Source organism: Neodiprion lecontei, chromosome 5 (assembly GCF_021901455.1).
Source record: "Neodiprion lecontei isolate iyNeoLeco1 chromosome 5, iyNeoLeco1.1, whole genome shotgun sequence".
In the NCBI taxonomy this organism is placed as follows: domain Eukaryota; kingdom Metazoa; phylum Arthropoda; class Insecta; order Hymenoptera; family Diprionidae; genus Neodiprion; species Neodiprion lecontei.
In genome coordinates, this window is record NC_060264.1 from 5,635,036 (window position 1) to 5,651,856 (window position 16,821).

The 16,821-nt window shown below is 41.5% G+C and overlaps 1 protein-coding gene across 8 annotated transcripts in view; it reads left to right on the plus strand.

Annotated features, from left to right (window-relative positions):
- Nucleotides 1-15,005, plus strand: part of LOC107217344 — a 163,811-nt gene extending 148,806 nt beyond the window's left edge. For 2 of the 8 annotated variants that reach the window (XM_046741666.1, XM_046741672.1), the window contains 10 exons: nt 1,631-1,721; nt 6,101-6,349; nt 6,464-6,728; nt 6,920-7,370; nt 7,824-8,079; nt 8,158-8,533; nt 8,903-9,195; nt 10,186-10,422; nt 10,536-10,686; nt 12,755-15,005. In XM_046741666.1, the coding sequence (XP_046597622.1) occupies nt 1,631-1,721; nt 6,101-6,349; nt 6,464-6,728; nt 6,920-7,370; nt 7,824-8,079; nt 8,158-8,533; nt 8,903-9,195; nt 10,186-10,422; nt 10,536-10,686; nt 12,755-13,023 (2,638 nt within the window). In that variant the 3' untranslated portion in view covers nt 13,024-15,005. Of the gene's footprint in view, nt 1-1,630; nt 1,722-6,100; nt 6,350-6,463; nt 6,729-6,919; nt 7,371-7,823; nt 8,080-8,157; nt 8,534-8,902; nt 9,196-10,185; nt 10,423-10,535; nt 10,687-11,648; nt 11,855-12,656 lie in introns of those variants that run through there. The other 6 variants (XM_046741667.1, XM_046741671.1, XM_046741670.1 and 3 more) reach the window with 6 other exon arrangements.
- The last annotated feature ends 1,816 nt before the right edge of the window (nt 15,006-16,821 follow it).

Sequence of the window (16,821 nt, forward strand, 5' to 3'; positions counted from 1 at the left end):
TCGGAGCTAAGCCCGGCAGCCTGCCTCTTGTCTCTGGAGCAACTCTCTTGTCTTCTCTCGTATTGCGTGTATCCTAAAGAGGCTTTGCCGGCTTCCCCGCAGCGAGTATCCATTCTCCGCAGGACGAGAAGGAGAAGGAGCAGGAGGAGGAGGAGGAGGAGGAGGGAGAGGGAGGGTGCAAGGGTTCCTGACGAGCCACTCGGCTGTTTGCGCTTATGATTGCTATTTGCCAGACATTGTTCTCCCTCTCTCCCTCTCTCTCCTTCTCTCTTCGCATTCGTGATACATTATATGCAGGTATAGAAGAGTAATTTATGCAGAATCGAAAATCCAACCACTCGTCATTCCTCCCTCATACCGTACAGAGCTTACTCCCGAAGGATGCGAACGCTGCATCTTTTCTACGCAGGATGTATTATTACACCGCGGTAGCTTTTTCGTCCTCGCAAATCACAATCCCCGAACGAGTGGCGACCTCCTCCTCAAGATTCTCTTTCCCTAAAAACTCCTCCCTCCGGAACAAAAGAACTTCCTCATCGATCGACCAATTATAAAAAATAAGGATGATTGTAATCCGATCAGAAGTAGCCTCTCCGGAGGCATCAAACGCTGAGATTTTGGCCGATCAGGAACCACTTGAATGGTCGAAAAAGCGGACGGTAATTGGTTAACGATGCTAATTATCCTCCGGACGTCGAGTCGGGTGAGTATAAAGCGACACGTGGACGTCAAGGGCGTTGCCACCCAGGGTTCCAGGTTGCGAAGAGGTTTCCGAAGACGGCTCGAAGGCGTCTCCATTACCTCGAAGAGAGTAAGAAAGCGAGAGAGAGAGAGAGAGAGAGAGAGTGAGAGACAAGGGAGCCGAGTTCTCGACTACTACCAAACTTTAGGGGTGATCGCATTATGAACAGGAACATTGCTAATTAGTGATTATCCAGACTGAGGGTATCGCGATCTTTCCCAGTTACTCTCGAGGAAATGGATACCCAAACCCGTTCTCGACACCTCGGCGACAAACAGCTCTTCAGCAGGACATATTGCGAGGCGCTATATACGAATGGAAACCTCGCCTTCGGGCATACAATTAATGCGGTAATTATACGCGACGGAACACCGTGGTACAGTCATGACGCGTCAATGCGACGGTTTTTAATTGAGTTTGCCTCTTTGATTCAGCTTATAGTTGACTAGCTTCAGCAATATTGTCACGATAAGCACAGTGTTCTGTAATCAGCATAGACTTGAGTTGAATTAAATGTTATATACTTTGTAATATGTTTTTACGTTGTTATACATTCGCGTCGTTTTTTGGAGGTATATCGCTCCGGAAGATGTTGAATAAAGGCATTTCTCTCTCTCTCTCTCTGTCAAAATAATTTGTTGCTAAAGCAAACATCGGCTCCGTTTTCACCCCGCCAAGTCTCGCCGACGTCGCCGTCTCGACGTCGACGTAAGGTCAGCTGAAACGACGCACGGATTACGCAAAAGGTCGTTGACGTCGTCCGAGGAATATTTAACCGCCGTTCGATCCCCCCGATAGTAAAAAAAAACCACATTCTTCTCCCATTTATTCACTGATAATCGATGCATGTCAACCACTGATTTTTTCCCCTCATTTTTTGTTTCACAGGATGGAGGAATCTGCCAGAGGTATTTTGCAGCAGAAACAACGAGCGGAACAGCTGAAGCAGGAAAAAACTGCTCTCACCCTATCTTACGAGGTGAGATATGTAAACTTATGCAGACACAAAATCTACTCGCATACTTTCATCCATTCGCTGCACTCCGTCACACGACGATAGTCTAGTTTTTTTTTTTCGATATATACCAGCAGCTTACGCTCAAGTCAGGGATCAGAATTGGGGTGCATATTTCGAGGCTCGAGATGCATGGGATGATCATTCGAAAAAGAACACTCCTATCGGTGGCCCATGATATGTTATACTGTTATTAGAACTGCAGGGAGAAATGTTTCGCGGAAGGAAAAAAACAGTCCGATAAATCATACGTTGGAACATGAAATACGCATTTGGGAGGATCTTTTGGTATAGAAAGCAGGATGCCACATATTGAAAACAGACCACAGTTCTCTTCATTTTTATCACAACTCGACTTACGTTCTCCTTTTTATTGTTTCACGTTTCTCGCTTCGTGCAATCGCAAGTTTTACCCACATTTCATGTTTTCGCTTCGCGCGATACGTTTGATCGTAAGATGCGATGAAATTAAAATCGACAAAACTCGAATGCCTGATTTTGCTATCGCCTTTATTGTATATTAATTATCGTCAAATAATTGATCGCGGAGAATTTTACTCTACCGTATAACCGCTCGACATTCTCGTCGCGCGTTTAATGCAAGCCATTGAAGAAAAAAAGTAAAAAAAAAAAAAAACTTACCAAGACGAGAAAGCGGAAGAAAAGCGAAGAAGAAACAGTCGGTAATAATGGATGAAGTACGTCGTTGAGTTTGCAGTTATTACATAGCGTGCGGAAACCGGCTTTGCTACTTTATGCAATTATTATACGTTGTTATACTAGGTTATAATACCCATGTACGTATGTTTAACCAGGTACCGGCAGCCATTTACAGCTTTACATGCAGTTGCAGTCGCCTGCAACGTTTTAATTCAGTCACGTGTGTATAATTGAAGCGTTTATTTAATTGAGTCTCTCGAAAGAAATTCGCTCGGCGATCTCGTTTACTCGCCTAATTATTACAACACCACCTGGACACGTAGTTTAGTGTAATTTTACCACTCTCCTCGGTCACGAAAAACGGGATGATTTGTGCGGGCAACTCGTGGATGTTGATTCCATCCGTAATTGGTCACATCCGATGCGAAGGAGACGGCAATGATATTTATCACAGGATTTGTTTCGAATTTCGATCGATTAAGATTTATCGAAAGCTCAAATCTTTTCTTGTTCCGGGTTGCGATATTCGACTGGTAAACGAGTACTAATCAGTCGGATACTAACGATAAGCAAATGAAATTCATCACTCAGCACTTTCGTACAGCTTACCAAGTTGCGTTTACTCTTCAAGACCTTATTACCAGAGTTTTCGATCGAGCTTTTGCATGATCGCGTTAAAAATTGATCAGGCTGAAGTTAGCAACGTTATTGGTAAATTTAAAAATTACTTTCAGGTATGGTTGGTTTCTCAAAATCAAGGTATATTTTGTTTATAACGGTTTACCAAGTCTCTGACATTCCCCGAGATGCGAAGCAGCGATTTTTCTTAAACATGCTTCGTTGCAGTGTCTAACGTTACAAACTTCATTCTCGTAAAGATTTCAGGTGTCGCGAGGTTCGCGGGATTCCGAATTATTCCCAATGGAAACGTGCGTGATTTCGAGGCGTAACGAACACACTCGAAACGGCGAGCAAACTTGCGAATGAAATCCTGTCATCGGCAGATTTCGCGCATGTGAAGCTTTGCGGCGGGCGTCGAACTTAATGTCGCGCAAGGACAATGCCATCCTCTGCGTCTAACGGGCCGTGCCAGTAACGTCGGCCGGCATAACGTAACGCGTAATAAATTCACGCTATCGCGTTCACGCGCGGTTTCACGCCAAAAGAGTCGTAATTTTGGATAACGGCTGCAGTTTCCCCGTCCCTCGAATTTCCCCGCACGGCGCTGCCTCGAGCAGACTCGTTAATTTCTTATCGATCATGTTCCGCGTTCCCGTATCTTCGAACCTTCGTGTATCGACGCCTCTTACGAAAAACAGTTGTCGTTTTCAATGCGAAAAATAACACGTTTTAATACAGATTGGTAAGAGTCTAGTGTTGCTGGGTGTAAAAATCCAAAAATACTGATTTAGTCATCTCCGATGAGATTCGATAGTTGTCGCACTGTTGTAGCAAGATTACGGATAGTTTAGGTATGGAATAATTATTAAACATTTGTAAAGAACCTGTAAAACAAGCATTGATTTTTCTGAGATAGATACGCATCGTTAACGCAATCTCGAGGATATTTACGCGTTTATTTTGACCCGCGCACCGCACAAATCTTCAGAAAATCCTTATTACAGTAATTAAAACGTGATAGTTTCCGTAAGAAATCTGAAAGACGCTAATTTTCGTAAGAGGCGTAAATGTATGGGGCACATCGACTCGAAAAAAGCGAGAAGATAACAATTCCTTTCTCCTTTTCGTTGCCACCACGCCTCGTTCTTCATAAGTTTTGATCAAGCGGGGTTCGGAATTTCACGGAATCTGCGTTAATTAAGATCCTTGCCATTTGGCAGGAAGCCGTACGCCGCCGCGTGTTCGTAACACGCAGACGAAGAAAAAGCGCGCGGAGAGGGAGGAAGGTTGAGTTTGAATTCTTTTGAAGTGCACCAATGTGTCGCGATGAGGGGCGAGGCTCTCCCCTAGTCTGCAGGGACGAAGACATTAGCGAGGGGCTGGAATCGGGAGAGAGTTCGGGTCGGTTGGTACGCCTGTTATAAATCAGGCACACGCTTCCACTATTAGCACCCCTGTCCCTGACAGCTTCGTATATATACCCTAATTTAACGCTAACCGTCTTTCTCCTAATAACGCTCCACGTACCGCCGCAATGGTACCGACAACCCCCGCACCGACGACGTTGTCTTGTTATTACAGTTAAGCGCGATGCGAGCAAGCGAGAGCGGCACCGAGTGCAGAAAATATATCAGGCATCGCACCCCGTGCAAGGTGTAAGAAAGAGCATTGCCATTATTCTGCATCCCTCTGTAGGTACTTAACGGCTGCAACACGAAAACTCTTTCAGTATCTCGATTCCAGGGGGAAAACTGCCTCCTGGATGAATTCTTGGGGCGAGGGTTCGAGTTTCGAATTATCAAAGTTCAGGATTAACGTTAGTTAGTGGGAAGATGGTCAGACTCGCGGATAGTAAGTCATTCCGAACGGTCGAAACTAGCCGCGTTAGCAACCCTTACGTGTCTGGTGTAAGGGCTTAACCCCAATATGGTGGAAAAATTTCGAATGAAGCGTTTACCGCGGATTTTGATCGATTGACAAATTTCGGAGTCAGTTTTGACGAAAAGTCTGTTTCGAACTTTGACAATTGCGAATTTAACCCTTTAGAGTTACTTGGGTACTGTTCAGTGATTTTACGGTATTAAGGGATTGCATATGCCTTGAAATTCTAAGACTAGGGTTATGTTGAAGAATTTGTTTCGTGTATAAAACTGAATTTTACTGAACAATCGTTCTATACCTATTTTAAACGGTAAAACCGTTACGGTCGTTTTTTTGGGACGTGTTTTTGTCGGTAGCGTTTGCGGTAACAAACGTACCCCCGACATTTTTTATCCGAAGGAAAAAATTATTTCTTCAAGTAGATAGATAAAGCCAGTACTTATCGATCCGGAATTTATAAATTACATTTTTTCGGATCATGGCAGTCTCTGGAATAAAAAACAGGCGATTTTTTACCTCAAAATTGTTCAGTACTTATGATGAGAAAAAAAGCTATGCCAGGTATCGCAAAAACGGCTGGATAAGTACTAGATTATTGTGTGAAACATAACTGTGCAAAACTAGATCTCGATAGGTTCAGTAGTCGCGGAGATATTTCTGGTACCGATTTCGAAAACACCGTTTCGAGAAAGGCGCGTTTAAACTTTTAAGTACAGTTTACACTCGCAATGAAATAACTGATTCATTTTAAACTGACGAGAAATCGTCGAATCCTGGGCCGCATGACGGATCTTTCTGAGATGTCGACGCTTCCATTAGATCTTTTATTTTTTTGCCGCGTCAACCTCGTTCTTCCTTATTTTGATGCCCACATCGCTGCTCACCCGATCGCTTACAAAACGCTACAACTTCGCGAATACTGCGAATTTATAAAATTTCCAGGGTAAACACTCAAAGAATAGTACGTTCGAATGACCATCTTTTTAAAAAATCGGTATTTTTGACCTACCCAGGTATGTGTAATCCCTTAAAGTACTCAAGATTATCGATTTAACCGTTACCTTAGAGTTTGACAATTCAGCATTTTCACTGGTGCACCCATCTCTAATACTGCATGCGGTCCTTGGTCATAAATTATACCCGCCCCTAGACCCTAAGTCCTCCATGGTTTCCATCTGCAGGCTCGAGTGCACCAGTACCAAGCCCAGATATCGAAACTCCAGCTCGAGAGCGAGTCTCTTCGAGGTCAACTTCGGGGTCTGGAGGCTGCTTGCGCCGGTGAAGTCCACGCCGCCCTGGTAGCCAGGCTGGCCAACCTCGAGACCGAGCACGCGGCTCTGGCGCGGGACGCCGACGCTCAACGTCGACAGTACGAACGGTGTCTGGATGACGTCGCCAACCAGGTCGTCCGCGCCCTGCTCTCCCAAAAGGTTCACCCTAGCTTTAACCGTTCGTCGATAGCCGATCATCGCCAAAATATCATCACCAAACCAACCAACGCACACGTCGCACGTCTCCTTTATACCGATTCCTCTTGATTTCAGGGTCTGAGGGAGGAAATCGGGGCTCTTCAGAGGCGCATCCGCGAACTCGAAGCCCAGAATCGGGCGCTCTCTGGACTCCTGGCTCAAGCCACAAGTCCCGGAAGTCCCACCGATCTCATTCACGGAATTCTCGAGGCTGGACCCGCCGCTCTGGTCGCTGCCCTGAGCCTCGACGCCGCTTGGGTTCCGCTTACGCGACCGAGGTCCTTGAACCTTCAGATCCCCGTCATGGCCACCGCCAAATGTCGCAGGGCCAGGCCTCTGGGTGAGTTGAAGTTGTCCGGACACTGAGAACCGGAAGCTCTGGAGCCAGCAAGATAACTGTGATCCTGAACTTGCGGGGTGCGAATGGTTTCGAACCTTTCGTGGACTGGAAAATCCGAGGAACTGATTCGTTCACAACCACCTCGTTAAAGATCTTTTCAAAATTGTCTTTCTTTCATTTACTCACGCCAGGTCAAAAACCCTCGGAAGAAGAGGGCAGCGAGAGTCCGGAGAGTGGGAACAGGGACGAGGGTTACTCGACGATGTCGAGCGACGTTCAGGGCGAAGGAACCCGACAAGAACCGGCGAGAGGGTTGGAGGACCTGAAGGAAGCCACGGACGAAACGGAAGCCGACGTCTCACCCGACGCTCGTCTCGTGACCCTCGACGCCGGGGATCCGGATGTACTTTTTTTACCCTTAAATCTAACCGTAGGAATTAACCCAAGGCACAGCTATCCACCAACCAAAGATCTACTACCCTATCAGCACGTGATGCGGAGCTTTTCCGACAGTCATCTTTGCCTGAAACTTACCACCACCGCCAGCCTTTCTCCCTACAATATAGCAAGTCCGTCTGGTTCGTCCGTTCTTCTCGTAGAAGAAGAGGGTTGGGATGCGGAATACGTCCAGCAGTGGCTGAGGTGGGTAAAAGCTACTAGTCACGATGCGTTGGTTTACTTTGAATTATTTTTGGGACATTTTTTGACGCACGCAAACGTCGAATGACGAGATTTTAGTCCTCGTTTGCTGCATCGGTAACATTATATGTCCGGAATGTATTTAATTGTCTTAAAGTCTAATTTCATCGGAAATAGGTTACATGATATACTTCCGATTCACGATCGTTGATTGTGGAGATCATTCACGCTGTGAAGATTTTTTTTTTTTTGTACTGTATATGAAAAATTCTGACATTGATTGGTGATAGGGATCCTTCAAAAGTTTGGTTTTAGTGATAACTTCGTGTGATTGCATTCAATTCTTTACTAGAAAGTTCAAAGCTTTCCATAGATATATTAAAGAAGCTCCGAAACGTCGTCATAAGGCTCGTCTATATCGAAAACATGACTAAACGAACAACGAAACCAATTCAGGTTGGACGACACCAGAAGTGCCCAGCAGCACCGCGATCTCCTAGAGCTGGAATACGACCGAGCTGAACTTGAGGATTGGAGTTTTTCCTTGTCGACGGAGGACCTTGCCCAGGGTGAATCGACGTGGAAGGAACCAGCGATCACTCCCGCTTTGCCGGCGATAAAGGAGCAGAATCCTCTGGAGCTCGAGGAGGACGCGAACGAGTGTTTGTGGAACGGAGCAAGCTACCTGGCGGACCGAGCGGGCGGTGAATTGGTGAGTTGCGGGAAGACGAGGCAAGGTGGAAAGGACTCGTCCCAACATGGCGAGTAACTTTTGGAACGCTTTAACCAGGTGGCTCTGCTCATGGATGCGAGAACCAGCGGACCATGGCCGTACGCTTCGAGTCCCGGAGCTTCTTGGAGCAGCGAAGAAGGCGGTCCGGAAAACTCCAGCAAAAGATCTTCCGCGGCTCTTTCCGGCTGCAGCGACGATCCGGACTCTCCGTCGGTCGGAACCGATTTCACCCGGGATTTTTACAGACTGGTTAAATTCGAGAGCACTAAAAGCCTCGCGAGTACCTCTTCGAGGGGGGGAAAACCTCCGGAAAGGGAACAGGCCCTCCAGAACGTTCTATCGTTCATCGCCGAGCAACAGATGTACCTGGCGGAATTACCGCACTATTATCACGACGCTGCTAACTGCAACGAAACCCCGAATCCAAACGAAGGTCAGTGTTTCTCAGGGATCTTGAGAAGTCCGGAAGGATTTTATAGATCGCGATCAGGTGTCGAAGAGTATCGTAGAATAGGATTCAAAAACACGATACAAATATTGACGAGTTTCTTGTCTTTCCATATCTTGCTCTATGATATTCTATCAGGATTCTTCGTGTCTCCACTTCTTGGTAACATTTGAAATGGTTTCATTTGAAATAGGCATTTTAAACGTAAATTGTATTATGCATTTTTCATTTTAAATATTAAGCATTTTATCCAGCAGTGCATATCTTGTGTAACATGTATGAAAAGTTTTTGAACACTGTAGTTTGTGCACACCCAAATGCTATATTGCATTGTTTTTTTCTTTCTTTATCCTGTTCAAGCAGCGATCGCAGCTTGCGCCGTAAGTCAGAACGAGCGAGTTTGCGAAACAGCCGAGTCGGGCTCGGGCGACAAGGAAAACGGCGGTCATGAAAATTCCGTGGAAATGGAGCCAGGCGATGATATTCTCGAGCAGATATTGGTCCCGTCTTTGGCGCCCGATGAAAGGATCATCAGTACCGTTTCCTGCAACGGTGGAATTTCCTACACAACCGTAGCTCCCTCCGAACTCGGCGCCGTTCCCGAAGAAGACGAGGAAGCGGCCACCTCCTCAACCCCCAGTACCGTCGTAAGTCTCTCGGAAATCGCGGAAAGCCCATAATTTTTTTACATTACAACGATCAGAAAACTCCACCCGATTCGCGAGGTTGTGATTTTCTATACAGAAATGAGTCTATCTTTCGGGTAGATCAATTTTTTAGCCTTTTCGATCAAATTACGTTTCCGTTGATAGAGAAGGGTGGTTAAGTTTTCGAGATTGATTTTCAAGTCGCAACTTTGAATAACTGATATTCGTATTAGGGAGAGGTTCTCAGTTAACCAACAATTATTCAAATTATTGGTTACACGTGACATTTATCTAGTTTTATCTTTATTTCCATAAGCTGTGAAGTTTGGAAAAATGGTTAACGATATCGTTGAAGCTGAGACACTTTTAACGAGTGACTAAAATCACCGCTTGCATTCACTTTTCACGTCATTACGATATCGTCCAACATCGGAAACGAAGAAACCAGACGTTTCCAAGTTCAACTTACTCGTAGTTATCATCGAAACTAAAATATCTAATGTAGTCTCTTTTCTCCAGGACGTTTTTCGCTATCTTAACGAATTTTAAGACGTCTGTAATGTATAACACATAGAGTTCAGTTCAGAGCTGTAAACACGTGTCAAGAATTTTTTTTTTTTTGTTAGTTTATATTTAAATGAGTAAATTTTAATTTTATACATTGAATAATAACCAAAATCTTAATATGAGCAGCAGGTAGTAACAGGTTGAAACACAAAGCAAACATCATCTAATAAAACTAGCTTTTCTTTCATTAATCACGTCAAGGAAATAAAAATTTGACATCTATAATCCAGACTCAAAATTGGCGTTGACTGGTGCAATCATTCTCAATAAAAAAAAAAAAAACAATCGTACGAACGGTTTCGAAGTTATCTGTTCAGTGAAGAGCGCAGTTGAACTATAAATTTCGAAGCTCAATATCGGGTCGAAACTAGTATCTCTTAATTTCAAAGTCAACTTGAAAATTTTGCGTTCTCATTTTCGAAGGTGAGTCCAGCCCGAGGTCCGCTTCTGGTCGAGGGTCGAGATCGTACGTTGAGTTTCCACGAGCGGGCAACGTCGAAGGACGTGATAGACGAGCTGAACAGGATGATACGGAAGGGCGAGGACCATCCGGCGTCTCAGGACGCGGCTCAGACCGTCCTCGAGAAGCTTGATCTCGCCTGCTGTTGTCCAACGGGTTGGGTCCACGTGGAAAGAGACATAGACTTCACGGATCCGAAGGTAGGTTCGAAGGCCCGCCGAGCGAGTTGAAATGCGTTGGAAAAATTGGGCTCCAGGAATCCCTGAGGAAGGTGAATTTATTAATCTCCATAATTTTATCGACAAATATTCAGGCCAGGGCGAATCTGCTCGACGTTATGTTGGCAAGCAGCGAAAGTTCATCGGCGACATCCAGCAGCGGATCAGCCGGAAGTGATTCCGGCGACGAGCCACCCGATTATCGTCATCTTCACAGACTCCATCGGTACCGACGTCAAAAGAAAGGTAACTAGAAACTTGCTGTACGTTGTTTGAAATCGGTTGAAATCGCTTAGCTTTGAGACCTCCCTTCGCCTTGTTTCTCTTTTTTTTTTTTTTTTTCTTTATAATCACTATTGTTATCTGTTTTCCGCTTAAATCACCGACCTAACAATAAGCGAAGCCACTTTTCATCATTTTCCATTCATACTCACGCTGCGGAATTAATCAAGCTGAATATCTCGACTCGTTGTTGGTTTATTTGTGTCTCTTCCGTTCTCTTTTCTTTTTTTCTTTGTTCTTATTTGTTATCGCTTCGATGATTATCCTCATAATTTGCTCCTCTTCACCGCTTACTCGTCGTTCTGATAACGCGACACCCGCTTTGCGTTAATTGTTTAATGAAATAGAAAGATTGAATAATCAAAAATTGCTAATCTTAACACCGAATCCTCACTCGCAGGCATACATGTATAACATACACGCTTTTTGCTAATCGACACTTTTGCATCCGGAGGTCAATTTTTCAAAATAATCTGAGAAAGCATGTGTTTTTACCCTAAATGGCTTCGAAAGCCATTGACTTTTCGAAATTCTATCGCATATCGTAATTCCGGTAAAAGAAATTTGCGACGTGTAAATGAAAGGCGATTTTTCGCAAATGAAAGCTTGAGCTTTTTCCTTTTTTTTCACTTTGACCACACTATAATCGTCAGTCGCAAATTCCTTATACCGAAATTATTATCAGCAAGACTCTTGCGTTTTATATCGCATCGATAATTAATTTTAAGTCGTAGATTCTCGGATGAACCGGCGATAATTGCATAATATACGACGAGGTTTCCGTCAAACGAAACGGCGTCGTCATTCTTGCAAAGCCGAGACTATCGAGATATCTGCTCGATGATAATAAATGTTAACTGGATGAAAAATCGTTCTCGTAAAAGCTGCTATCGCTGTACATAGCCACTCTCGTATTTTCTGTTCAGATGGTAGCTCCTCCTGCGCGCTCTGCTTTGATTGTCACAAGAAAAGCTACGTAGTTCGGCTTAGTGATGATCAATTTCTCTAACTCGTTTTGATCGTGACGTTTTCATTTGATAATACGTATATATCCGTACCAAAAAAAAAAAAAAAATTCAATAGATAAATTAAAAGTCAAACGATCGATAAGATCATGTCTCGCGTGTTGCGTCGAAGTGAATTCTTTATCTCTATATATATATATATATGTATGTATATGTCGAACTTGACTTGGCTTTTATATACATATATAATAATAATAATAATAACAATTATAATCATTGTACACGTATTCGATGTTATACACGAAAAACAAATGCGATCTTTGGAAATCATTTTTTTTTTATTTTTTTTTTTTGTTCCTCACGTATTCACTGTATACTTATACGCATACTACTAACCGCAGATTTCTTGTTAACCCCTCGATTATACGGAGATGTAACCGATTCGTTGATAAAATTTTTCGTAGCTTGCGCAGAAAATTATATTTCAAAGTAAATGTACGAAATTTTGTTAGAAAAGAAAAAAATATCATAATTTTGAAGCTTAAGATTGATGAAATTTCGTTAAAACGTTCAAAAGTCGAATAACACGTAATGCAATAATTGTCAGTAGGTGAATGAAAATTGCGTTGGTTAGAAAATTTATAAATGATAACGCCGAAAGTTCGATGAATTTTAATCGGTTGATTGATGTAAATGAGAAAAGAAAAAAAACAAAAAAGAAATGGAGAGATTTCGAGTTTGGTGTTTGATATTTGAAAATTGTTGAATATTATTCGACGACGGTCGGTTTGAAATTAATTTACATGACAAGAGTTCGCGGGATTCGGATTACACCCGGGGTTACATCTCCTTGGAGGAATAATGATCGTGTCAGTTTCGGGACGAATGAGAAAAAAGAATTAATTGAAAATTGGAAAAAAAAAAAAATAAATAAAATACGAAGAAAGGAAAAAAAAATCGGATAACTAGTTGAAGGCTAAGCCGAGCTACCCCTGTGTCCGCTAGAGCCGGTATAGAAGAGCAAGAGAGTGGTCTGAGGCATGTTGACCTGCTGCTTGGTTTCCCAGCCTCCGCGGCCCAGGCCCAACGAGTCCTCCGCATCCCGTCGGCTTGGGGCGCATCGGCGAGACCCTCGATCATCGGACGGGACGACTTCTTCGTGAGGTACGGCGACAAGGAACGCGAGGCGGTAGCGACCTTCGATTTTCTCAACGACATCTGCACCCTCTCATCGCCGAGCGACTCGAACGGCGGCAGTCTTATCGACATCGCCGAATCTCCAGGATGCTGCAACGCCGACTGCAAGGAGGACCTGATGAAGCTTTCGCCATTGTAACATATACGTATATATGTATAGATATATTTGTAACGTCATTTCGAATGGGATACCAGGCGTCGCTGGTGCGACTGATGAAAATATTACAACATGGAAATAATAATATTTTAATGCGAAATCGTAATCAGAATAGGAATGAAACGTGATTACGCGATATGTGAATTTTTACTGTTGTTGTGATGTTGGTATTTTTTCTTTATTTCTTTGATACTTCTTTGTCAATTTCAGACCCTCGGAGAAAAGGAGAGAGAGAAGGAGAGAGACTGGGAGTAAAAAAGATTGAACAAATCGATCTCTCTTTCACTCTTTTCGGTACTTTTCAACGGTTTTACCAATCCTAACGAGTTTTTATATAGTCTGATATTGAACTTGTATAAGAAATTCAACATTCGTCTAATCGTTGTACTGTCACGAATCTTTCAATGAATTTATTTTTTTTTTTTCTCGAAAAACGTTAAAAATCTCGTTTCAAATAATTTGTCTTTTTTTTTTCGTTTTTTGGCAGATGTATATACATATATATCACAAGCGTCGTCATAATTATTTTGCAAGGTACAACGACTGATCGAAAACAACGATTAGGTAGTTTGAATACTTGAAAAGCGTTTTACTCAGAATCGATTAACATACGTATTGATGATAAAAAGAATGCATCGGATGGAAAATTTGTGGAATGAGACGTAATGGGAAAGAGTAAAAGCTCGAGGCTTTTGAGCGCAGAATAAAAAACAAAAAATACTTTTGGCTACATCGTTTCGCGTACATCTTTGATGGCCGCAGTGCAAGGGGATGAAAAATAAAACTGACGTTTAGATTTCACCTGCCTCTGTATAATACATTTGTGAAACACGCAAAGACAACAAACGGCCTAAACACTTTTCATTCGTTGAAAAATTTGAAACACATGAAAACGTCGTTAAAAATATACAGCAAAATCAAAGACAGAACATTGTGAAGAATCACTCGGCTGATTTTTTCAAAAGTATATCGCTAAAGACGCGATTGTTACGCAATTTAATTTAATCATTGCAAATATGTACAGAGAATATGTGAAATCGCGTAAAATCGTGTTGCGCAGAAGTCGGAGATTTGTGTATAGCTGAAAAATTGACAATTTTTACTCGTGTGCGTTTTAATTAGGCATAACTGCCTCGTTTTCGGAATACGAAAAGCGAACTAAGGAGAAACTGATAAAGTTAAGAAAAAAAAAAAAAAAAACAACAGATTTTTACTCACCACGCAACGAAGAAATCAGCTTCTATTTTACACCCGCCAACAGACTCGTAGACCGAAGTCTTCCTGCGCTTGTTGATTTTTACATAATTATTGCACACCAAAGACCGCAAGTTTTCTTGCTTGAGAAAAACTTTTGATACGAGGAAAAATTTCTAAAACAACGTTTCTACATCGATTTCGCAAACGATATGAAAAATGGCTTCCATATACGATTTATCGAACGGTGCAATTTGATGATTCGTCATATTTTAATATCACAGTCTTCGGTACGGAACGGATGATCGCCTTTTATCAAGGAATCGATGAACATATTACTGGGTAATATTTAAAAATCAATTTGTCAAATAAGAGAAAAATTTAGACGAATCAGATCCCGAGAAAGCAAGATCATAACTATAATTTGTCACAGAGGACACTTTGATTATTGATTATCAGTATCTTTCAAGCTGAATCAAAATTCTAACCATCGTTGGAAAAACTTGTCATATAATGTTGTATGTTATGCATAAAAATCGGTCAGACATTGCAATTAACGTGATTCTTGCATGTGAAAAATCTCGTGTTTAATCTTCCAAAACTGAGCTTAGAGAAACATGTTTGTGACAGTAAAAGTCTGAGAGGTTGATTTTATAATAAAATACGAATACAAAAATTGAAAAAAAAAACAATAATAATAACAATAATAATAACAGTAACAATGATAATAATAGTAAGAGAATCAACAACAAACTAGTAATTCAAACAAACCAACAAAAACGTACAGAACTTTATTTTCAACAATTATTTTTGAACCTTCTGAATATAATCTATGTATACTATTAGGAACACCGAAAATATAACTCTGGTATATCAGAAAAAAAAATGAATTGTGAAAAATTATGAAAATGATATGGACCCTATATATATAGAATATTCCACGCATGTATTTTAGCTTTTTTTTATAGACTAGCAAAGAAAACGTGCGAAAAACGATGAGCAAAGTTAAAAAACTATTTGAAACGTGCAAAATTTGTCTCATCTCAAAATTTTGTATAATAATAATATAGTAGCGCGCCGTGTCCGTATTGATAATCGGCGATAACGAAAATCAATAAAAGGATTCGTATTTCATAAGCGTATAACATTTACGTAGATTTTATTGATATATCATATACAGTAGATGATAGAATACGACCGGCTAAAGGACCAGGAAACAATGTTGGGCGTTTTATTTCAATTTCGTTGAGATGCGGTGTCTCGTGATTGTGACAAAAATAAATTTTGAAATGTAAAATAACCGAACGAATATAAATTACAGGCAACACCCGTGAAATTCATTCGGAACTATCGGTCTGTGGAATCGAAATGATAATTTTTATGTCAAACGAAACTGTGATTGTGTAGATAATTATATGAGGCATATTTTGAGACTATTTAATTACAATATCACCTCTCGGTTTTGGCATCGATCATAAAGCTGCGCGAGAGAAATAGTTTCGTTGCAAGTATATCCAATTGTTAATATCCAGCGTTAACGTTATTATCGAATGTCTTACGGCTGTGCTTTCCAATATAAAATTCAAAGTCTCCCATTTTTTTTTCGAATCGTTTGATATAACCCAGTCCGAACAATCGTTATTACGTTGAATGATCCTTTTTGAAAAATCACGCGAATCGAGTGAGATCTCATCTGCCTGAGAAAAATTTGGGAGAGTTGTGATTTTACAAAATGAGGCATGGATCTAACGGATCCCGTTGAAAAAAAGTAGACAGTTTCGTTCCCCGTTCCAACTTCGTACGATGCGCGTGTCACGCATCGTAATTTCGCGTCGGAATGACGAATTGTAGTAATACGTTGATCACGATTGAGTTTTTTCACGACTCAAAACGCCGAATACCAAGAAGACGACGTAATCAATTTAGCCTATACATATAATCAGCAGATACGATTCATACGCATTGATACCTGTAACGATATTTTACGGGCAAATATGTTAGAGGAAACGAAACATGCAATGCTCTGAGCCTAAGCGTATGCGGTTTCGGTATGAAAGATTGATAATTGTATATAGAATGTATTAAAGTACCTAAAACAATAATAACAATAACATGAATAGTAATGATAATAATAATACTATTAATAATAATAATAATAATAATAATAATAATAATATAACGCGTACGAAAGATGTAAGTTATCCTTTCTTGAATCACTTAATAAATAATGACAATATATAACGATATCGATTCATTACGTATCACGTTATTATCTATTCAACAATGATATGTCCATATGCATTGTGAAACACATTCATTAATTTTGTAACGGCTTTATTTTATTTATTGATGGAACTCGTAACTAAAAAAATTCCACCTTCCTCTACAGATTGAAGTCGGTCAGAGGCAGCAGCTGCAATACCGTAATGTATGTTCATAACATTAAGAAGTACATATATGTGCCTGAAAAGAAAATCCGAACGGAAACGACGACACTTGAATTGTCGATGAAAAATAATTTCAGCATAATTCAGTTCTTTTTTTCTTTTCGCAAAAGTTGGAGGACATACGGGAGGCCAACGGAAG